Source organism: Carassius carassius, chromosome 36 (genome assembly GCF_963082965.1).
Source record: "Carassius carassius chromosome 36, fCarCar2.1, whole genome shotgun sequence".
Classification (NCBI taxonomy): Eukaryota; Metazoa; Chordata; class Actinopteri; order Cypriniformes; family Cyprinidae; genus Carassius; species Carassius carassius.
The window spans coordinates 16,703,250-16,727,165 of NC_081790.1; the positions used below are offsets into that span (position 1 = coordinate 16,703,250).

A 23,916-nucleotide genomic window follows, 5' to 3' on the forward strand; every position below is an offset into this window, starting at 1 on the left:
TCCGTTTGGATTGCAAGGGGCACCCCCAACTTTCCAACGATTGATGGATGCCATATTAAATGACATGGGAGAGTTTGCGGCAGCTTATTTAGACAATGGCATAATATTTAGTTCATCATGAGAAGATAACCTTCGACATCTTCAAGCAGTCTTTCAGAGGATTAAGGATGCGGGATTAACCAATAATCCTGCAAAGTGTCATTTAGTTAAAGCGGAAACGTAATATTTGGGGTATGTGTTGGGAAACGGTAGGATTAAGCGCAAGTGCAGAAGATCTGCACCATTCAGGCATGTCCACGTCCAACGACAAAGAAACAAATTAGATCTTTTCTTGGGTTAGTCAGTTGTAATTGTAAATTCATTCCCCATTTTCAACTATAGCGGCGCCGTTAACCAATTTAATAAAAAAAGACAAATCCGAATGTAGTGCAGTGGTCAGCACCTGCCGAAAAGATGTTTGAGGAGTTGAAACTAATATTGAGTTTCCCTGATTTTGGGTAAGCTTTTGTTTTTAAGACTGATGCGTCAGATGTGGAGGTAGGAGCTGTTTTGATGCAGGAGTAAAACGGAGAAAGACAGTGGTGTATCTAAGTCAGACATTATTTCCAAAAGAAGGTATTCCGTGGTGAAAAGGAATGTCTAGCTTTGAAATGGGTCTTTGATTCATTGAGGTATTATTTACTGGGCAGGGATTTTGTTATTGAGACAGACCACAAAGTCTTGAAATGGTTTAGTAGTATGAAAGATACTAATTTGCAAAAGACGCTGTGGTTTCTAACTATACAGCAGTTTTGTTTTGCAGTGAAGCATTTATACAATACAAATTCAAATAGTTTTGTCATATTATAAGCTCCATTTTCCCAGCACAAGTTGCCACTGCCACAGTGACTGAGCTTGAGCTATGGTAATTTTGCTTTCGGAAAGCAAATCAAGTGACAATAAGTGAGAAATAATTTAAATAAGCCTGGCTTATTTGGTAAACTAGTTTTACGAAACAGCAGTAGTCATTCATAGATGTTTTCACGGATTTTGAGGGGTTCGTTTTGACAGTGTTGTCCAAAAAAAAGGGCAACTGCTATTAGGTTTAAAAATTTAAATCATGAGGGATTAATAATATAATTTATTTAACACAATTATCACTTTTAATTTAATTTTCTCATTATTACACCAAATCTATGACTATTATTGTTCTCTCACTACATCTAAAACAGTGTGCCCACAGAAAAGGGTTCAATCATTCATATGCAATAAAATTTATAAAAGGTTAATTTTAAATATGAAAAAGAGCTTGTTTTAACAAAAGCAACACTTAATAATATCTCCTATCAAATATCAGGGAATATCAGGGGTGGCTGCCACTATAAATGACCCTCTTGCCACATTCCACCTCTGCACAGTACATCATTGTCAGACAGGCTCTGCTAAGTTTTATAGTTTTAGAATATTTTAAATCCTAATGTTACTATTTCCTTTGTCACAACCATGATACTTCAACACCATCTTCCAATTTCTAAGGAAATTGTTTGAAATATTTAGATAATTTTATTTTCCTGAAGCAGGTTCCATTAGCATCAACAGAAAAAAGCTAAAATGCTACTACCTGTACATGAACTCCATTTGTTTTGTGAAACACCAAATTTGTCATCACCATCAGATGTCACCACCATAAGATTTTGTGTTCCAGTGTTAAATCAAAATACTTAAACATGACTCTTGAATAAAAGTTTTATAAAACAACAACATAGTCACTGTTTGTAGTGTTTGTTTTAATACAGTAATTGACTGATTCAATGTATTGGCGCCACGGTCGAGTTTACTCGACAAGATGCGGCACTGAATAAAACGGCCGATTTTGTCAAATAGGGTGTCAAATTTCATGCAACCTCCCCTGCACCAGATAGCAGACATGTAATACTTCATCTCTGACTCAAAAAAACTTAATGCTCCAATACAAAACCTTCGAGCTAGAGCTCATTGAATCAGTGCGAAAAAAAGCGGAGCTAGTGTGAGACTGAGCCATTTTATCTGACCAATATTGTCAACGTCAGCGAGTATTGGCAATAGATTATTATTATTATCATTATCTAATGGCATCAATAAAGCTTCAATAAAGCTGCAATGAGGTGTTGGGACTTCTATTCATGGACACTGATTCTGAAGGGGAATAGCTGCATTCAGAAGATGCCGGTGATACTGAAAGTGAAAGTATAGCCCTTCACCAAGCACAAACGGTGAATCCTTTGCCTAATGTAAATGGTCCTTTGCCAAATGTCAGAGGTGTGAACAATGTTTGCCGGGGTCAGAGTGTTCATCGCGAAATTAGCAGGCGTGTTATTGTTGCGGGGACGAGGCGGGTGATTTTTACCGCGCTAGACATGTATATTTGTCTTCTGACCGCGCCTCTCCGCAATCGCGGCGACAGTCTTAGTCTTAGATGATGTGACGCACTTAATTAGTTTATACCGCGCTTTGCAATGTTAGCTAACCTTGGGGGTTTGCGCGCTGTTGTCATAGACAGTAAAATAGCCACCAGACAGCCAATCAGCGTTGTAGCGAAGCGATGTCTTCAGGGCGAAAGATTCATTGGTCACGTGGCATTTGGATTCCGGTGATTGGTTAAAAAAACCGGGCCTCAGAATTCGGCGTTTAGATCGCGTGATTTGTGTGATCCTGCACTTGCTTAGCAAATGAAGCTGTGATGAATCGGAATGTCCAAGATATCAGGTAATGTTTGTACCATATTTCTAGGACTGCACAATTAATCGAAAAAGGTCGAAAGTGTTGCGCGATTAATCGCTAAAAGTTTCAGTTAAACTATACTATCAAATGTTTATTTATAAGGCATAACCTGAGATGTCTTTTAAGTTCAACATTTGTTGTATAGCAAATGGAAATTCGAAATTGTTTTGAATTTACTAGATATCCTGCTGCTCAGTGGCGATTGTTGTATAATTCCCATGAAATATACATTTTAGCTAATGTCATATTCAAATATTAGTCAGAATGTCGAATTGTACCGCTGTGTAGTTCATTTAAAACGTGAACGTTTTGTTTTTAACGCTGCATAGACGACCACTGTGAAGTTGAAGGTATGGGTTGTCTTCAAAGCTTGTATTGATGTAGCAATTCAACAGCAACATTTTATCATAGTCGTGTTTGAGTAACTAATTGGCGCCATCTTTTGATGCACGAATGCAGATCAATTAAATTTTTATGGTGAATGTATAGAGGCATATAGTCATGGCCAAAAGTTTTGGAGGTGACACAAATTTTAGTTTTTTGTTTTTAGATTATTGTGTAGAGTGATCAGATGCATTTGAAAAAATTGCTAAAAGCTTTATTGGCCAAAAAATTTCCTCTTCATATACACACACACGCACACACACAAAAAGTGTCACTGTATTTTGACCCTGACACAAATTTATGATTAATCATATCAGCAGCAGCACATGTGAAAGTGTGAAGGAGTACTAGTCAGGTAACTCACTTATAATTAGGTTATAAGAGCAGACTGATTGCTATAAAAGGAGGGAAGAAGCACTTCCAATCATTGTGTTCTTGTTAGCAATAGTAATCTCCAAAAAACACGTGCAGCCATCATCGCGCAAAGAATAATTTACCTGAAAGAACCATTTACTAGATCATCAAGAACTCCAAGGAGAGAGATTCGACTACAGTGTAGAAGTTTTCAGGACGTCCCAGAGTGTCCAGCAAGCACCAGGACCATCTCCTCCTGAGGAGTCAGCTACAGAATCATGTCTCCAGCAGTGCAGAGCTTGCTCAGGAATGACAGCAGGTTAGTGTGAGAGCATCTGCACACACAGTGAAGTCAAGACTTTTGGACAATGGCCTGGTGTCAAGAAGGGCAGCAAAGAAGCAACTTCTCTCCAAGGAAAGTGTCAAGGACAGACTGAAATTCTGCAGGAAGTACAAGGATTGGACAGCAGAAGACAAAGTTATTTTCTCTGATGAATCTCCCTTCCAACTGTTTTTAACATCTGGAAAATCGATTATTTGGAGAAGAAAAGGTGAACGCTACCATGAGTCCTGTGTTGTGCCAGCAGTGAAGCATCCTGAGACCATCCATGTGTGCGGTTACTTTTCAACCAAGGGAGTGGGCGCTCTCATAATTCTGCCCAAAAACACTGCCATGAATAAAAAATGGTATCAAAACGTCCTGCAAGAGCAACTTCTTCCAACGATCCATGAGCAATTTGGCAATCCGTGCACTTTCCAGCATGATGGAGCCACATGTCACTAAGGAAGAGTGATACAGAAGTGGCTCTAAGATCATAAAATGTTATTTTGGATCCATGGCTAGGCAACTCCCCTGGATCTCAATCCCATAGAAAACCTGTGGTCAGTCCTTAAAAGGTGAGATGATTAGCAGAAGCCCACAAATTGTGATCAACTCTGAGAAATAATAAGGCAAGATTGGATAAAGCCTTTAAAACTTATGATATTCTTATCACAGTTTTTCAGTATACCATAGAATCATGTGGGAAAATAATCTACAAATACTGAAGCAGCAGACTTTGCAAAACACAAAATTGATGTCACTTCCAAAGCTTTTGGCCATGACTGAATAGTCGGCCTAGAATAGATGTTGTCATTTATAACTAAATCATGTTGAACAATTGAAATGAAGTTTAAATAAAATCTAATCAGTAGACAAGCTTAACCTTTCAATTAATTAATTTATTTTTTATTACAAAATTAAAAATGTTGCACTGACAACATAAATAATAAAGCTAAAATATTAAAACTACAACTCAAATAAAGCTAAATGGAAAAAATCAAATATAAAGAAAAAGCACAATAGTATCACTAAAATTTAAAATCTGAAAATGTAAAAATAAGAATTTATAATATGAATAAATACTATAGTAGTATGGATGATACTAAAGTAAGACCGAAAACTGACATTTGAAGTTCTGTCTCTTTTTATTGTTGTTTTCATTCATTCCAAAGTGTCCAGATGTTTAGCGCTATAAGCGCCTCAGTAGTGACCTTGTTCTGTGCTAAAGTGCTGGTGGGTGTGGGGCTTTCATCAAGAAGCCAGTTTTGGGTTATCTGTCCTGAGCACAAACCTTGTCTGCTTTAGTTTGGTTCAGCTATCAGTCAGTTGCTCATCCGTATTGAGTCAAGCTGTAGTCTCTGATCAGTCTCTTACATTTGTTGTAGGCCTATATCGCCTACACACCAATTCTGTGAAAACTACTGTAAACAGTAGCCCTATATGTTAACTCTTTGAAAAATCTACAGCTATGCATATGTGCCTCCTTTCTGAACATCTGTACTTATGTGACATAGCAGACATAGTGTCTGTGGTTCAAGTCTTTAGTGTCTTAAGTCTGAACTAGTTGCCAAGCTGGATGGGGTGAATGTTTGAATGCACTGCTTGAATGTCTCTTTTAGGCATCTAATAAAGTCACTTTGACGGTCCTTCAGTTTTGTTCATCTGCTCTGTTGAGAGGTGCGCCATCTCGTGCCTGAATAGTTGTTTATAATAGGCTATTATTTGACCAAAAGTTATCCAAACATTATCCAAAGCACTAGATGAGTAATGTTATTTATTCGTTATATCTGTAAAGAAATAACCAGGCATGCATAACACGACCCATAGTTAGTATGTTTTAGCTATTCAATATTAATTTAGTTATTCTTCTGATATAAGTAATTTGCTCATGAAAATAAAACAGTCCTTTACTATACTAATGGATTCCAAGTTTCAGATCACTTTATTTCCATTCAGCATGAAAGACTTGATTTGATTCTGTGGCTTGACCCTTGCTGAGAGCAAAAGGACATGTGATTGAGCTTGAAAATAAAAGGCCAAAACGTTTGTCTACGCTGACACAAGTGTGGTAGTTTTGAAATGTTATTTAAGATTGTGTCCATTTCAGAGAACATCGGGAAACAGCAATCACTAATGACGTAATGGTAACAACTGTGGAAGTGAATGGGGATCAGCAACTTTTTGCTGATAGAATTTGAATGTGTGGTGGTGGACTATCCCTTTAAATATATTGTTTGTTTGTTTGTTTCCTGAATGTTGCATCTCTAATGTTATTCTCCATCCCATATACCATAATCAGATTAGAGAGAGAGAGAGAGAGAGCGCAAGTGTTGATGCGGCACATCAAGGTGTTCTTGGATCTGAATATGATTGCTAATTAAACTATGCACTTCAGTAGTGGGAAAATGTAAGTAGAAAATATTTTTGTGGTGTTAAGCAAATGCTTTGAATGACTTATTTAGATTGACACATGTTCTTGTTTTAAAAAGTGCTGTGTAACGATTCTTAAGAATTTCAGCTTCTGTTCCACAGACGTAGGCTAAGTCATAGAACAATTTAGAACAATATGAGGGCGAGTAAATTGATAAAAAAATATATATATTCTCTTTTTAGTGAACGATCCCTTTTAAATCAATGTTTTCAGGTCCATTCATAACAGACTGGTTTTCGAAAACCAGTAGATGGCGCTGTTGGTTAAACTTTCTGTATTTCTGTATTTAAACCGTAACGAAGCAAATGCAGCCTACCTTTCCATATACAGATTCTCCGCAAGAATACTAATCTTTTGATTTCAGTACGCATATGCAAATTAAAAAAACGTCATCTGCAATGTATCCAATAAGAACTAAAGAAGGAGAAGAACACGATTAAAAACCAGTGAAGCTGGATTCCAGAGGATGTCTGGATGCATGTCAAATATGACTGGAAATCTGTGCGGTCAAAACAAATAATCATTTATTTATTAATTCTGCACTCGTTGAAACACTAAAACGATTTGTAATTTTAAAAAAAAAAGACCGTTTCTTGCACTTGTGCGCCCTCTGGTTGGAGATTATATTAAAGCAATGCGTGTTTGAAAACTGTTGTTGGTGTCTTTATATATATATATATAAACTTGAAGGGTGTTTTAACAAAGTCTTTTAGCTTTTAAGTCGGTGCACTTCCTCTGTTAATTTACAGTAAATAAAGATTTATAAGAAAATGGCAAAGGGGAATTTTGCTAATGTTATATGGAATCATCGGGAGAATCTCGGTTTGAGATGAAGTGTCTTATTACTTGCCACATAACGTGCAGTTGTGTTTTATTTTTGGCACTGAAAATGCGCTGAGTAATGTCAAGATCGACTCTTGCTCTTAAGTGTGTTTCGGTAAATTCCTTTGCTTGAGTGATGAAGTTCTGTGTCATTTTCTTCTTCTCCTTCAGCCGCCCCTCCTCCTCTCTCCCAAACTCTCCCCGCTTCTGTCTCTGTTAAACAGGATGCTGCCGCAGTGCCAACAGCTGAGGTCTGCTTCCTGAGTTTCCCTCCAGCCCGAGAGAGTTAGAAGAACAGAAAGGAAGTGTGTGTTTGTGTGAAGGCAAGGGATAGTGTGTAATATACGTTTGTTGGACAGAGCAAAAGAAGAGAGAGAGAGAGAGTCTATGGAATGTTGTGATGTCACCAGCTAAGTCATACACAAAGGCAAGAAGGACACACAAGCTCTCACTCTTAAAAGTCTGCCGTGGAGCGTCCGCACACAGCTGTGAGTACATTTTCCTTCACAAAGGCTGTTTATCTTCTTTCCAACTTACTTTCTGTTTGCTACCGTATCTAGATGTTAACTGCAATTTGTTAAATGTGTAGGCAGGCAGGCAGACATCCATCCACTTTTTTTTGTTTTTGTTTTTTTTTTGTCTCCGTCAGTTGCTGCTTTTACGGTACTTTTTTGAGTATGATGTGATCTCAGGCTTTTTTAGTTGTGGACGCCCGCCGTTTCTCCTAAAGAGGTCAAAGCATGCAAGCTCAGTTGTGGCCAAAATAAGAATTTTAAAATAGAGCAGAAGTGTTTTGTGAAAGGAGGGGGATCTGCTGATGACTGAGGAATCCCCTCAGTCAGGCCTAAAAAGAGCTGGGAGACCATGTGTTTGAGTAAAAATAAACTCTTTAGGAGAGGTTTCTTAACTTGTTTATACTCTGTGAGGGGGGGAAAGTGAGGTATTATAAAGAATAGCATTGTATAATGTAATTATACTAAAGCATTTAAAATATTCTTAAGTTCTTAAGTTCTCAGTGTTACTTTTTCTGTGTGTGTGTGTGTGTGTGTGTGTGTGTGTGTATGTGTATATACATGCATACATAACCCTCAGATTCCAGATTTTCAAATAATTGTATCTCAGCCAAATATTGTCAGATCCTAACAAACCATATATCAATGAAATCTTAATTATTCCGCTTTCAGATGATGTATAAATCTCAAATGTACAAAAATTCATGTTTTCCCTTATGACTGGTTTTGTAGTCCATGGTCACATATGACAACCCTAAAAAAAGCTTATTTTTGTAAATAAATGGTCTTTAAAAAATTCTGATGCACCCAGATTGAAAACCCTAAAGCAGTTTTAAGCTTATTAACAAATAAAGATTTTTTGACTTCTCGTTTCACATGACACACAAAATGTCTGAAGCTGCACAGGAAGAGAAAGGGCAAACAAACCATTAAAGAGATCAGATTGCTTCCAGATGTTGTAATCTGTTATTTCTTCTGCCAGCGTGTCCAGTTTATGGCTGCTAATTAGTGATGAGAGCTTGTGTGTGGTGAACGGACCGAGCTGGGCTTCATCGTCTTAACCACCATCATCCTCATCCTGAAGGACTGTTGCTGAATCTCCGGATATAATCGGGTGAACCACACACACGGCCATGCTGCAGCAGATCTTGAACGATATGTACATCGACCCTGATGTGCTGGACGCTCTGAACGACGAGCAGAAGAAGACGCTCTTCCTGAAGATGCGCGAGGAGCAGGTGCGACGCTGGAAGGAGCGAGAGGAGAAGCTGGAGAGGGAACCGCTCAAACCCAAACCAAAAACAGGTGGGCACTGGGTTTATATCACACCATTTAAATCTTTTAATACAGTAGAATAAATGTTAACATTTTATGTATTAAATTTAAACTTGGTCTAAACAGTGATAAAATATTTTCTCTGTATATTTACTTCTGGATGAGACCATTTTATTAATAATTTATCATTATTATTATTATTATTAGTTATAATTGGTTTTTAGTTGTATTTTAAGTTGCAATTGTAGTGAATTAATAATTTGAATAATATAAATAACATTATTAATATTCCCTTTTTCCGTCCTGTTTTTTTTTTTTTAATTTTAAACACATTTTTTTTATTGTATGGGGAAAAACAGCATTGACATTTTGTTCCACATAAAAAAAGTTATGAATTTAGATTGATCTACCCATCTCCTTGTCATTCAAAAACCTTATAAAGTTACAAAACAAAATTTAAACAGATCATCGTTTTAGACCCATTTTAAAAGGACTTTTTAAATGTGAAGTTAGTTTTTTTGCAACATGGTCATAATGCAACTCATCAGGATCTGTCTAGATTAAAGATCTACAACATCTTGAGGTTTGAATGTGGGACATTAGAAATGCTAATGCTAATCTTTAATCAGTGCGTTTACCATTCCCACATCTGTAAGCCACAGAAAACCACTCTGGCTTTTTATTGCTGGCTTTAAATGACTCAATATAGTCAGAATCGTTATGTGGCACATGACTCAGTCAGGACTGAATAGCTGAGCTGAAAGCAGCCGGTTTACCACTACTGTAGACTTCACTGAAAAACATCTTGTGATGTCAGAATAGGTTCACAGAGGTGGACCCAGATGTTTAAAGAACAGAAAGTGCTCTGAAACACGAGCAATTACATTTGAGAGCTACTGTGATTGAGGCTGCCGCTGGGAACATCTGTGTCACTGACAAGAAACAAGACCAGACAAGCTTACAGACTTTTGACTAAGAAGGAGGTGTCCAGGCGTCAATAGACCGTTGTCATGACCAACGTTAACAGAATGTCATATTAGTTAAGTGTGACACTGAAACACCATAAACAAGAACTACTTCCAACATGAGGGTCTTTCCCCTTAATTTCACAACTTTTTAACACTGAAGTTCACAGACATCACAGATATGAGACTTCCGTGAGGAGGACAGCTAAGTAAGAGGGAGGAGTAAACCACTGAGATATGACAGGAATGCATCTGAGAGATAGAGGGTATCTGTAAAACAGCAGAAGGGACCGAGAGCTGCGAAAAAAGAAACAAAAGAAGAAAAGAAAAATGAAACTTTATGTGGCTTAGCTGAAGTTACACCTGTTTAAACTGGTTAGACGTACAGATGTCTTATGGAATCTGGCATATCGGCTTTGTTACTGGAAGAGCCAGAACTTGGGCAGATTATCTTAAACTAGATTAGTCAATGAAGTAAAAATATTACAATGCAATGAAAGTTTTAATCTCCAGAAACCGTTTTGGGCCACTGTATAGGCATTCCCTTTGGGTTTATAAGGAAGTTCAATGCAATAATTTAGACTGACATGCCCAACTCCAGGAGGAAGTCATCTTTAATCAGTAACAAAGCAGTTGTTATCAGGTCCCTGAGTTTCAGACCTCAGAGGAGAACAGTATCTCCTTGAGACAACAGCAGCGGTTCTTGCAGGTCAATGGTTTCCCAAAGACATACTGATACAACATCTTGACTGCTTCTTTGCAACCCTGTCCTGTTGACCATGGTGAGCAAAGTGGATAAAATTTCAAAAAGTCATTCAAGGTTCTGTCACACAAAAGTGCAATACCATAATAAAAGAACACAATAAAGGGAGTCTCTGGAGACATTCTGACCCTTGCAGTGAGTGAGCAGGAAACACACACTTCTGTTACTGACCCAGTTTTTAGAGCAAGAAAGGAAATATCAGCCAGGCCAAGTTCCATTCCCTCATACAGATAACTGCCAACTAAGCAGGAAGTATACAGGAAACGCAGGCGCTCAAAACACTGAGGAGGAAAAAAAAGGGAAAATGATGGGATTGTAGATTTAATTATACACAGTTTTGAATAGATGATGTGGTTGTTTTGTCTTTGTTTTTAACGTCTTGCATATTACACTGCTTATTTACATACTTTTTATTTAACAAGGATTTACTGATTTAAATAAGTGTCAGTAAAGATGTAATATGCAGAGTTTTTTTTTTTTTTCATCAGTTCTGAACATAATCCACAAAAAATATTAAGCAGCACAACTGCTTTCAACATTAATCATAATACATTTAACAATATAATTCTTGAGCAGCAAATCAGCATATATAAGTCGCTTCGGTGAGCATAAGAAACTTTTTTCAGAAACATTTAACAAATCTTAACGACCCCAAACTAAACGATAGTGTATGTTAAAGGAGAGACCAGGGCTAGTAGCACATGTTAAGTATCAGGTTTTAAGTAAAAAAAAAAAAAAAAGTTTCAGCCGTAAACTGCTGCATAGACTTTTTCTCTATTAGAAGTTACTGTTTTGATGTCATCACCTCTTAAAGGCCCAACATGGATAAAAAGTGAAGATTCCAAGGCCATATTTTCTATGGCTTAAATGAGCTGGTCCCAATCAGCACTTTCTTTTTTAATATTTTATTTCTTTTAAGCATTCAGTGGATGAGCCTCATTTTATTGTATTATTTTGATTCGTCTTGACTGGGATCACAAGTGTTTTAGTCAGGCTTTTCAACTGGAATCTTCTTGTTTTGCCATAAGGCCTGCAAGAAGAACCAGTTCATCATGGGAGAGTTTTCATTTTCCTCCATCTCTTACACAGTACGAGTCACCTTTCTTTATTTTTCAGATTTGTATCTCATGTTGTATAACTCTCTATTTGGTTGCACCATTTTAAGGAAAGTCTTAGCAAGTAGTTAATTAGCTTCTCTTAAAGGAATGTGAAGTGAGGAAATAACATTTAGCTTTACTGATCCAATAAGCAGCCTTATGTTTTTCAATATTTCTTCCTTTTAACATATTTAATCTTGTTATGGTTGAGTACATTCATAAGAACAGTAATGAAATGCTAATAATTCTGAAGTATGATATGTTTAAATGTGTAAATAATTATTAATCTAGTCTCATTGTGTTTCAAGGAGGTTTACCACTAAGACTGCGTTTTATTATTTTCCTCTCTCTCTCTCTCTCTCTCTCTCTCTCTCTCTCTCTCTCTCTCTCTGTAGCTAATAGCAAAAGTGTCAGTTGGCTGCTGGGACGAGATGGAGACGTACAGGTCATTGTCATTGGAGAGATGGATGAGCTCAAATCCTCCAAGATCATCTATTCTGGGTTTGGAGAGAGAAAAACTACCAGCGTCCTTAATAATACACAGTATGGATGTTTTGCTACTCCTGAATAAAAGCAAATTATTTTTCATGCTATAAACCACCTATAACATGAGGTTTGGTATCATTAAAATTGCATTAATTTTTTTCAAAGGGGTTTACTAATATACAGTATAATTTAAATATAAGTTACACTACTGTTCAGATGTTTGGGATTAATAAGATATTATTGTATTTTTATGCTCACCGAGGGGAAAATTATTTATCAAAAGTACAGTAATCAGTAAAATAGTAATTTATATTTACTATTTAAAATGGTACATTTAAAGGTAATTTATTCCTGTGATAGCAAACCTTAATTTTCAGTCATCATTGTGACACCATCCTTCAGAATTAATTATAATATGCTGATTTGGGAAACAATTATTTACTTTTTATTTATTATTATGGAAACTTTCTTTTTTCAGGATACTTTGGATAGAAAGTTGAAAAGAACAGTGTTAATTATAACTGAAATATTTTGCAACTTTATATGTCTTTGTCACTTTTTTTAATTTAATTCATCCCTCCTGAAGTGTGTGTGTGTGTGTGTGTGTGTGTGTGTGTGTGTGTGTGTGTGTGTGTATATATATATATATATATATATATATATATATTAGCATATAAAATTTTCCTGACCGGGTATTGTAAATAAATGCATGTAATTTACCGTATTTTCCGGACTATAAGTCGCACTTTTTTTCATAGTTTGGCTGGTCCTGCGACTTATAGTCAGGTGCGACTTATTTATCAAAATTAATTTGACATGAACCAAGAGAAATGAACCAAGAGAAAACATTACTGTCTACAGACATTTATAGTCGCACTGGCGCTGCGACAGGGCGCTCTATGCTGCTCAGTGCTCCTGTAGTCTACCACTGAGCAGCATAGAGCGCCCTTCTCGCGGCGCCAGTGCGACTATAAATGTTTTTTTCCTTGTCATGACGTATTTTTGGACTGATGCAACTATACTTAGGTGCGACTTATAGTCTGAAAAATACGGTAACCATTTTTATGTTTTAATTTCACTTGTTTCTCCTGTGCAAAGGGTGTGTAAACGTATCAGAATAGAACTAATGAGCACATCGGTAATGAATGCCTGAAATAAATTCTGTCATGAAGAAACCTTGTTTGACTGTGAAGGGCGTATATTTGTGTGTTGTGTTTTCACATGTCTTGTCATGTATTTCAGCAACCAGTCCAGCAACTTGCTAAACCGAACATCAGCAGAACCTGTACGATCAGGGCGAGAAAACCTTCCTCCTAAAGCACATCCAGGAGTTCAGCTCAACTTTAAGGTGTGTTTGTTTACTTCCACATTTGCTCAACTCTCAAATTGGTACCGCTGTGTATTCACGCGGCTGTGTGTGTAGGTGACCTTCCTGTTGCCGCCATTAATCTCGGACACCGCCGAGGGGCAGCGAGATGGACTTTCTCCACAGGGAGAGTCATCGTTCAACAGCCAAATAAATCACAACCTCCCATCTCTCCCTCTTTTTGTGCCTTCCTTTCCCCTTTCCTCCTTTTTTCATTCCCTTCTCCTCCATTATTCCTTTTCATCCTTTCAACAACAACAAAAAAAACCCTCCCACATCCACCCACCTCTCCATCAGGCACAACAACTCTTTCATTGCACAGCTCTTTATGGGTTCATCTCTGCTCATGTATCCATATGTTTGTCTGTGTGTGGCCAGTTGGCATCTATGGTTTCGGTAATACCGTTTCCTTAACAGGAATGATGCGACAGCTTTCCGACCATGTGAAAAGCAATCTGAAGCAGTGTGAGGTGATGAAAACGTGTTTGACTTGATATCCAATGCACTGTTATGAAAAGCAGGATTTCAAACCAATGAGATTGCAGAGTGGGCGGGGCCACCCGTCACAATGCCATAGAAATCAGTGGACTTGATCAACAGAATTTCTTGTAGGCTGGGACACAAGTGCTGTGATGTCATCTTTTAATTAATGCGTGTGAGATTTGCTGTAGTTTGGTCAGGATCTCTGAAATCTCTTTTTCACTCTATATGTGGAGATCTCACCACCTTCTCTTCCTGTTATGCAAAGGTGGGTGGGTTGGGGGTTAGCACTAGGGTTTCCATGGCAACATCGTGTGCAGCAAACGCACTCCTGGGAGGAGATGTGCTGGCCAGTTTCACCACGCTATGATCCTCTACTTGCTGAACACAAACATCTGTCCCTGTACATCGGCACATGTGGCTCATGGTTGCCAATTAGTGAAGAGCCGCACAAGAGTCACAAAAAAAAAACACCTTCAGATTTTTATCCGTTTATATAGTAGATGGGACAATATGATTATTGCAATCCGCTTTTGTTATAATAAAAGGATATATAGGAGTGTGAAAGAGTTTTGCTGAAGTCTTTTTGTTTTCACAGGACAACAGTGACAAAGAGTTAAGGACTCTGGCTCCTCCGCAGGTGTGTTTTGATATTGCAGTAGATATGATGTTCAACAAAGAGTGAGATGTTTCGTCACAACACAATAGTTTAAAATGAGTGCAGTCTATTTTGTAAATGTCTTCTCATAATATTCTGCAGATGCCGGTAAATGAAGAAAAGCCATCAGCACCTTTAGGAAATGTAAGTACCATGATGTATTAGAACAAGTATAATTTAATAGAGCCGTTTTCATACCTTTCTTTATAGATATATCTGTGATGAAAATAACATTGGACATTTTTGAAAATAAGGTGTTCCAATAACTGACTAAGAACCTTTCCATTGCCATTAAAGTGAAATAACTGAACCTAAACATAGGAGCTTGATAAAAAAAAAAAAATTAAAAGACTTTTTAAGAGAAGTTTTGCATCTGATGTATCTCTCTCTTTATCTCTTATTTTTATCACCTTACAATTAATTATAATTATTGTACATTATACATTACATTGTTATTATAAATTATTGTTTATATGAATTTACCAATTTAAACTTGTAGAATTGTTTTTACCACCTTAAAGTATTTCATAAAATAAATAGCTCTGTTGCACAAAGACGTTTCAGTTATAAATATAATTAAATATAAATATTCAATATAATGCACATATTGTTACATTTATAATGCATGAAACTTGTGTAATATAATGTTACCAAAATCAATTTTTTTTTTTTGGATTGAAGCAGGTATAGAAGTTTTTGGTACAGGAAATTGAAACTAAGTTCCAAGTCATTTTTCACAATCACAACCCCGTCGGACTGATGTGATATGCTATATGACCACAGAGATCTTTTTTACTCCACAGGCCGCTGGAAAGTCCCACCATCTAACAACCTCTGTTCATTGACGTTAGTGCCATTTAACACAGAGCGGATCAGATTATTATGAATTCTCTATCCTTTCTGTCTGCCTTTTTTTTTTTTTTTTTTTTTGGAAATACCAAGACTATTTCAAATTTTAGATGTTTATTTTAAATATGTAAGAAATAATCATTCTGCACTAATGCACTTATATTAGGAAACCTAAATATACTCATTTAATTTAGTTTAATAGAATTTTAGATTAATGAGGATAACAATAATGTAATTTTGTGATGTTTAAAAATATTTAAAAAAACAAAAAAACAATGGTTAATATTGTAAATCTAAATGGGTCAGCATATATCCGACTCTGTCTCGTCTACACCGACACCAACACATTGTAATTCATCTGCTTGCAGTGTAAACATAGTGTCTGTGAAAGGAATGTTGGTGGTCTCTTCTGGCACTCTTCCGGGTGGAGGGGGGCCGGAGGTCAGAGCAGCTGTCCTTGTGTTCTCATCTTGAGATCCTTTTACCGTCAGCTGTCACTCCGATCACACCTGTCTCAGACTCTTGACCCCACAACAGCTGAACACAACATACACAACTGCAGCAAATCAGAACATGTCAGGATAATTAGTGTCCCTCCCAATTTTTCTATCATTTCCACACTCGGAGGAATAAATGATGTAAATATGTAAGCCCGATTGTTTGAGAGATATAAAACGTATTGTAGCTGGTTTGAAATGCTGAAGGAGAGTGTGGAGCATTGCTCTGTGTGTGGCCTGTGTGTCAGAGAGCATGAGGACAGGCAGGCTGTGTGTGCTCTGCAGGAGGACCTGAGAGAGCCCAGGGGCTGATTTGCGTCCCTGAGTTCTTCAAGAGCAGATGGTTGATAAAGTTGATCAGGGAATTAAAGCGGGCGAGACGGTGCGCCTGTCAGTCACAGATGGATGGGATTGTGGGAATGTCCCCTGGGGTTTGGGCAGGGACCTCTCTTTCCCTCTTTTTTTCCATTTCTCTCTCTTTCCATCACCGATATATCCCTTAATATCCACAAGCCCCTGGGCAGGGCAAGTCCTTGCACATCACACGTTTCTCTTCCATCTTGTGTGTGTGTGTAAACATTAAACACAGTCTGTGCTTCTTACAGTCCAGGCTTGCAATATCTGTTATCTTTGGCAGCTCCAGATGTAGTTTTATTTTATATTTTGTTTTATTTTTCATTCATAAGCGATTTTTATTTTACTTTTAATTTTTTTTTCAGCAATGCTTTTGTTTATTATAAACTTTTAATAAGGCTACTATTTATTTTAGGTTATTTTATTGGTTGAACAATTTAATTTAAGACCATTTCATTTATTTTAGGCTGTTTAATTTAAGGTCATTTTTGGGCTATAACATTTTATTTGAAGCTATTTTATTCTTTGTTCTTTTTTTAGGCTTGTGTGTTTATATAAATAATTGTTACATATAATTAAAGCTGTTTTCTGTATTTTTTTTACTTATTTTTTTAAGTTGCTTTATTTTAGGGTCTTTTATTTTTTTTGGACTACTGTATCTTATTTAGTTTTAGGCCATTTATTTAGGCTTCATATTTTTTAGGAAATTTTTTTGGTGTTATATTTAGGGTAATATATATATATATTTAATATATATATTATTTGTTTTAGGTTATTTTAGGCTACTGTATTTTATTGTAAACTAATTTATTTTTAAGATGCTTTATTTTTATTTTAGCCTACAATATTTTATTTTAGTCTAATTTGGGCTATTTAATTTTTTTTTTCTGTATTTTAGTTTTCATTTAGGCTAATGTATTTTCATTTAGGCTATTTAATTTTTTTTAAATAAAACATATAAAATAGAAAGTGTTATTGTTCAGAGCTTAAACTGTTAGGGTTCAGGAGCTCTGAAAAACTCACTGGATTATCAGCTTTGTCTTGGATGTTCCTGCCAAAATTCCTTAAGACGATGCGATTCTTGTTGACTTGATGTGAATATCATACACCTGTTAATTTGGTCTGGGAAGAATCTGATATATGACTTGATAGTCAAATCTCTGCTCACATCGTGTAACATTGCGAGATCTCTTTAAACATTATAGGAGACATGTGAAATAGCTGTGGTCAGTTTCTAAGGAGACAAATCTGAGAAGTGAGATTTTAGCAGAAAGTTACCATTTGCTCTCTATTTAATCTTGTATAGTCTACAAGAAGTAATCAAGACATTAACAAGATATCGTCTCTGGGTTTTTTCTCCCTTTCCTCTATGGGAGGTTTCAGGACAGTAACAGTGCTTGGTTTAAAACCGGAGCTGGACATACAGTCCAACTTGTACTACTATTATAAATGGTTTATATGTTTCTATGGCAGGTATCCCATCAGCCTCAGGAGTCCAAAGAGGAGGCTGAGTCAGGACACTCAGAGGATGACTCGGCACTCTTGTCCTCAATTTGCTATCGGGCCCACTTGGGATCTTGTCTCCTGACACCCTCGGCTCTCAGTAGACCTGGCTGTATAGACACGGAGGACAGGACGACCAATCAGCTGCCTGACACCTCCAGACTCCGTCCCCAAGACACCCCCAAACCTCAGATCAACAGAGGTGAGAGTCTGCTGTTTATGAATCCTTCCAGTCTCCCAGTGTGTGGGTGTGTATATGATATATATATTTATATATATAATGTGTATGTGTGTGTGTTTTTGATAATGTATAATTTCCTTAGTCAGGGAAAATTTGTGCTGATGTTTCCTTTGCTAATCTGAGCATGAATGGTTTTTTGACATTGGCGTCACATGCACTGTTACGCTGGTTTCCATGACTTTTACAGTAAGATATTTGAATTCATTTTAATGCACTTTGTGAGAGAGGTTTATAAGTGACCATACAAATCTGTTATTGCATTTAAGTGATTATCATCAGAACCAGTCAAAAAGAAAAAATGGCAAGGTCAAATTTCACCCCAAAATAAAACCGCAGTGAATATATTATATTTTGCTAAAAGAATTTAAAACTTATTGTAGGACCATTAAGATGTTTTGATGACAATAAAGCATATTTTGTCATTACCATAATGCAAAACAAGATTTATATTTTCATGAATGTAATAAGAAAAAAAAAAAAAAAAAAAATATATATATATATATATATATATATATATATATATATATATATATATATATATATGAGAAGAATATTAATGTGCTATACAGCCTTTATGGGTTTTAATAAAAATAAGTCTTATGAAACTAATAAGAATAGTATGTGTGAAATGTCAGGATTCATTGCAGTAATCAGAATGAAAAGGAATGAATTGTGCTTCTAAAGGTTTATTTTCATACTTGGTCTTATTTTTATGCAAAATAAAATGTACTTTTGATAAATTATAGAGTATTAGTGTAAATTATAGTGCTATAGCCTCATAAAAGCTTTAATATTGTAATAGTATAACTCTTGTTTTACTGTAATGTAGTCTTCATTTCCTTACAGTACAGGAAATGAGAATCATGGGAAAATAACAGTGCAAGTGAAATGTCAGGATGATTCGTTACAGTAATGAGGAATGGAGGGAATTAATTGCCTAATCGTAAAGGTTTATTTTCATACTAGGGAAATTTTTATTTTTATTTTTTGTATAAATAGTTTTTTTGTCTTATTTTGGGGCTAAACAGGAGTCCGACATTTCTGGTCAGCTTTCACAAGATCGCCCTTTTACAAATAAAAATTAAATTTCGGAATATAGGAACGTATTTTTAATTTTTTTTTTTGAAAAGGTGTGTTACTGGAAGCAACAACAGGAATAAAGATGTTTAAAGGCAGAAACAAATGTTTTATTAAAATATTATGGCTAATTTCTTTGGCAGCTCATTTGTTTGATATCTTTCTATTCTAGTTCGTTTCAAAAATGATATCGTGATCATCTCCAGGGTGGTTTTTAATGACCATTTGTTCTAAACACTATCCTGGTGGTGTGAATCACCTCAACAGATGTTATGACTCACTCAAAAAGCTCAAATTACGCCATCCAGTGTGTATTATTAGGAATTACACTTCTGCAGTTTCTGTCGATGCCCCCTGCTGGAAACACACATCAAATGCAACCTATAAACTCTCTCAAAGCCCTCACATTAAACAGGCCAGGTAAGGTTAAACCGAGCACTTTTTGATCTAGAGATCATCTAGGCTACACATTGTTGTAATTAAGTGCTGGTAAAAATAAAACTCTGTAGAATGTGTTGATAACTACATGGGAATGATTCATCTGTGTGAGCGTTTAACTTTGTGGTGGGATCAAGAGCGTGTAAGTCACAGGAATGTGTGCGAATAGTGTGTATGTTCATCCTGGCATGTGTGTAAAAGCAACAGCTTCCCACAGCTGCTCGCTTCGTCTCTGCATGCACGCACGTGTGTGTGTGTGTGTGTGTGTGTGCGTCCCTTCTCTTCACCTTCAGAGGGAAGGACACACATTCCAGCGCTGCTTCCCGACTCTGGCCCTGGGCGACGCTCGGCCGGAGCTGATAAGTGACAGGGCCCCCAGCCTCCACTCGGCCCCCCTCCCCACCTCCCCCTAGCAGCCGTGACACCCCCGGGCTCAGTGCACAGACGTGCCGCTCCGGAATTCTGCCCTCTGCCCCACTTCTAACCCCCCCACCCCTCTCGTTCTCAGAGGTGGGGGCATTTAAAGAGATAGCGTGCTTTTTAGCAGCTCATCTGTTCTGTCTGCATGAGATGACTGTGAAATTGGAAACGTCCCATTGAATGCGTTCTCGCTTTCACAGACATGCACGCAGTTATTGACAGGGCAAACAGAGAGTGGTTTTCGTTGCGATGAGATGCTTACAGGCTTTGTCACAAGTGATTGCACGGGGAGGCCAGCGGGGACAGTTTTGTCCGGCCTGGACAGAGTTTGGTTTCAGGTTTTTTTTTTTTGTTTTTTTTTTGGATGTGACAGCTCTGTGAAAGCGTCTCGGGTTCGAAGAGGTTATGGAAGGATGGAAAACAGCAATCACCACCGAGCGACAAGGGAGAGAGCATAGTCGTTACACTGGTGTCAGCTAACAGTGGGGAGCGTGTGTGTGTGTGGACAGAGTCACGGACAGGCACGCAAACACACACGCATGCGTGTGTTTGTAGGACACGGAACGGACTACTAGTGGGGCGTGGAAAATGCGGTGGAACAAACAGCTTTAGATCATGAGTGTGACTCTGTGTGTGTGTGTGTGTGTGTGTGTGTGTGTAAGAGCGCTGCGCATGCATGTGTGTCCGCCTCAGTCGCTGGAGCCTATCCAGGGTTTCCGTGGCGACCACACAACACAGTGAGACAATCAGTGGCAGGCCCACGCAGTGCGGCGAGAGGACATTAACACAGGAACCACAGGTCAGGGGCCACGGTGAGGGAGGGTGAGCGATGGGGGGGGGGGGGGGGGGGGGCAGGACTTGAGAAACATGTGACTTATATATAAGTGTATGTCATGAAATGCATCAAACACATGCATGTCATATTTCACCCACAAAAGAAAAACAAATTTTGTGTGTGTGAGATATATATGTGTGTGTGTGTGTGTGTGTATGTATATATATATGTACGTGTGTGTGTATAATATTATTTTATTTTTTCCCAACTTTTTGCTTTATAAATTGAAAAGGTTTTCAACATTATATTTAATTGTTATCTAGATAATATATTATTATTATTATTATTATTATATCTTTTAAGAATTTTCTGGACCATCAAGAATTTATTTGCATATGTTATACTATTATTATTATTATTATTATTATTATTATTGTTGTTGTTGTTATTGAAACATGCATAATAATGTTAAAAGTCGTAATGGTCCTAAAAACTCTTTAAATTAATGAAGAAATACAAATAAATAATGTAACAAAAATATAAAATAATAAAAATCTAATGGAAAAAATATGTACAATAATAATAATAATAATAATAATAATAATAATAATAATGATAATAATAATTAAAAGTAATAACAATGTAGTATAATATATACTATACCAACTATATTTTTAGTATGTATATATATATATATATATATATATATATATATATATATATATATATATATATATATATATATATATATATATATTAGTTATAATAAAAAATTATACAATTAGTTATAACAAACAATTATAAATCATAATTTTGAAGACATTAAGGACCTTTTTTTAACCTATTTGAATACTTTTATTTCTTTTACTATTTATTTTCATTAATTATTTAAGTACCCTTAAGAGATTGCTGAATTAAGACATTTTCCATTTTTTCTTAGTACTTTTAAAATAATTGTTTTAAATGTATTAATATTAATATTTGTTGTATCTTCATTATTTTTTACATTATTTATTTTGTCTAATGCTTATTTTCATGCTATTTACCCAAGTAATAGTTTTAATGAGAGAGAGAGCGAAAACCAAGGTCTTAAAATGAGACATGATTCAGTTTAGTGTCTGCTTTAAGGGGTAATGTCTTGTGATTCAGTACTGGGACATTTCCACTGACACGGCCACATGTGTTTGTGTCTTTGACCAGGGTGTGTGAGGGTGTGTTTTGAGGAGAAATACTTTGCGAGGGGGTAAAATGTGTGTCATAGTTTGTGTGTGTAAAGAAGAAGGGGGTATATGTGTTTGTGAGAGTGCTCGAAAGAGCGAACGCACTCACACATCTGTGTCCCCTGGGGACGTGGCTAAAAATAAGCAGCTCCTCAAGCCTTCTGGTGTCTGAGCAGCGTCTGTCTGCTCTCTGCCGCCATCCCTGCGGCCCTCCTCTCCTCATCTTCCATCCCTCCATCTCTCAATTACACACACACTCAGTATAACCACACACATACGCACACTCTTACGCATCCATAACCCTGTACACAAACACACACACCAACTACACCCAGCTGCGTCCCTGCTCTACTTCCTGCGCCGACGACCTCCGGTCTGGCAGTCTGCAGCCCAGGAAAAAAGAGCCAGAGACACTGAGAAGGGACGACGGAAAAAAAGGATAGAGGAGAGTGTTAAGAGAAAAGTGAAAAATTAAGTGAGGGGAAAAGGGCAGAAGAAAGTGTGAGAATGTTTTGAAGTTGTCACCTTTAAAAACAGACCTTGAAGGTCATAAGTCCTTGTCTCATCGAACTCTCTCTCTCCATTTGCAGTTGATTTCCGAGTGGTCGCTGCCTCTAAACAGGCGTTTTCGGTGGATGTGGGGTCTGAGGTAGTTGAGGAGAGCTGTTTGGGACGAGGACGGGTTGCTCAGCTCATGAAAACCTTCAGTGTGTCCAGTGAGTCTCCACCCTCCCAAATGCCACCCTGTGGCAACAAACCTCCAATCCCGGAAAAGCCTACCCACTTAAGGCTCCGCCCCTCACCCTCTCTCAGGTAAACAAGGGACCAACCCCAAGGGACGCAAGCCAAGGGTCTTCTTCAGTGGCTACATTCAATGGGTGTGGGTGCTTAGCCTCTCTCAGGAACTTGAATGTTTTGTTACCAAAGTGACATCATTTTTTTTTTTTTTTATATATATTAATGTTTTTCTTTATTTTTGTATTTTACATGGCATGAGTGGTTTGTAAAACTGTTCAGAAGGAATGAAACATCATTCATATTGCTACATTGTTTAAACTTCCGGCAGTACTGTTGACCTGGCTGTATCAATAAACTGCACTTAGAAGCGTGTTTACAAGTGCGTTTCTGTCTTAAAGGGTCACATGAAATCTTAATCACCATTATAAGAGAAAGTAAACTCCAAACAAAACCAAATCATGCTAAACCAAAGTTAGACATCCCATTAGTCTGGTTTATGTATTTTGCTTCCTTGCATCATGAAGGCTGAAGCATGTATCAAGGTATTAGTGATCAAACTTTTTTTTTTGCAATATCTAGAGGGCAGGGTGGCCAATATTATGCCCATATTTACTGTCAATTGCAATTTCTATATACCAATTAAGATGTATAGAAATTAGCTGGATTGAATTGCACAAAACATTTTACACCGTATTTACTCTTTACTAAAAATATATGAAAATTCACTGATGAGGTTACATTTTGGAACTGGCACTACATGGAATGACCTGCTGTGCCAAATAGCTGATATGTTGGTTTGTATGTATAGTACTGGTTTTCTTTATAGTCATACCTTTACTTTGAGGTTGATGGTCTTATTGTATTCAGATTTTCCATTTTTGGTAATCAGGTCAGTAGGGCAACAGTCACTTTTATGTGTTTTGTTTTCTCACGGTCACATTTGCTTGCACTTAATTCTGTTTTTTACGTAGTGTGATCTGGAAGAGTTTATATAATTACTCTGTATAAGGCTTGAATGTCCTGTCCACACATTCAGGATAAGTGTGGGATATTGCCTCTGTAATAAAATGATCAAACCTCCTTCAGCTTCTGGTTACAATTTGATCCTCAGTGGCTTGACGAGCATCAGGCTGTGTTTATGTTCAACATG

The 23,916-nt window shown here is 37.0% G+C and overlaps 1 protein-coding gene across 2 annotated transcripts; it reads left to right on the top strand.

Moving 5' to 3' along the window:
• The first annotated feature begins 6,101 nt into the window (after nucleotides 1–6,101).
• zgc:100829 (uncharacterized protein LOC445149 homolog) lies at nucleotides 6,102–23,846 on the top strand. 2 transcript variants are annotated; one of them, XM_059526547.1, is made up of 9 exons: nucleotides 6,102–6,206; nucleotides 7,277–7,540; nucleotides 8,547–8,869; nucleotides 12,060–12,207; nucleotides 13,393–13,498; nucleotides 14,595–14,636; nucleotides 14,757–14,798; nucleotides 17,828–18,059; nucleotides 22,619–23,846. In XM_059526547.1, exons 3-9 carry the CDS (start codon nucleotides 8,698–8,700, stop codon nucleotides 22,843–22,845), a joined length of 969 nt encoding a protein of 322 aa, XP_059382530.1. In that variant the 5' UTR covers nucleotides 6,102–6,206; nucleotides 7,277–7,540; nucleotides 8,547–8,697; the 3' UTR covers nucleotides 22,846–23,846. The 2 variants fall into 2 exon arrangements, with proteins under 2 accessions (XP_059382530.1, XP_059382529.1); XM_059526546.1 differs by having other exon boundaries at nucleotides 6,110–6,206; nucleotides 7,224–7,540.
• The last annotated feature ends 70 nt before the right edge of the window (nucleotides 23,847–23,916 follow it).

Coding starts and splice junctions, on each gene's coding strand:
- zgc:100829 (XM_059526547.1), top strand. CDS start 8,698: ATGCTGCAGCAGATCTTGAACGATATGTACATCGACCCTGATGTGCTG. Junction 14,637..14,756: donor GGACTCTGGCTCCTCCGCAG/GTGTGTTTTGAT, acceptor AATATTCTGCAG/ATGCCGGTAAATGAAGAAAA. Junction 14,799..17,827: donor CATCAGCACCTTTAGGAAAT/GTAAGTACCATG, acceptor TTTCTATGGCAG/GTATCCCATCAGCCTCAGGA.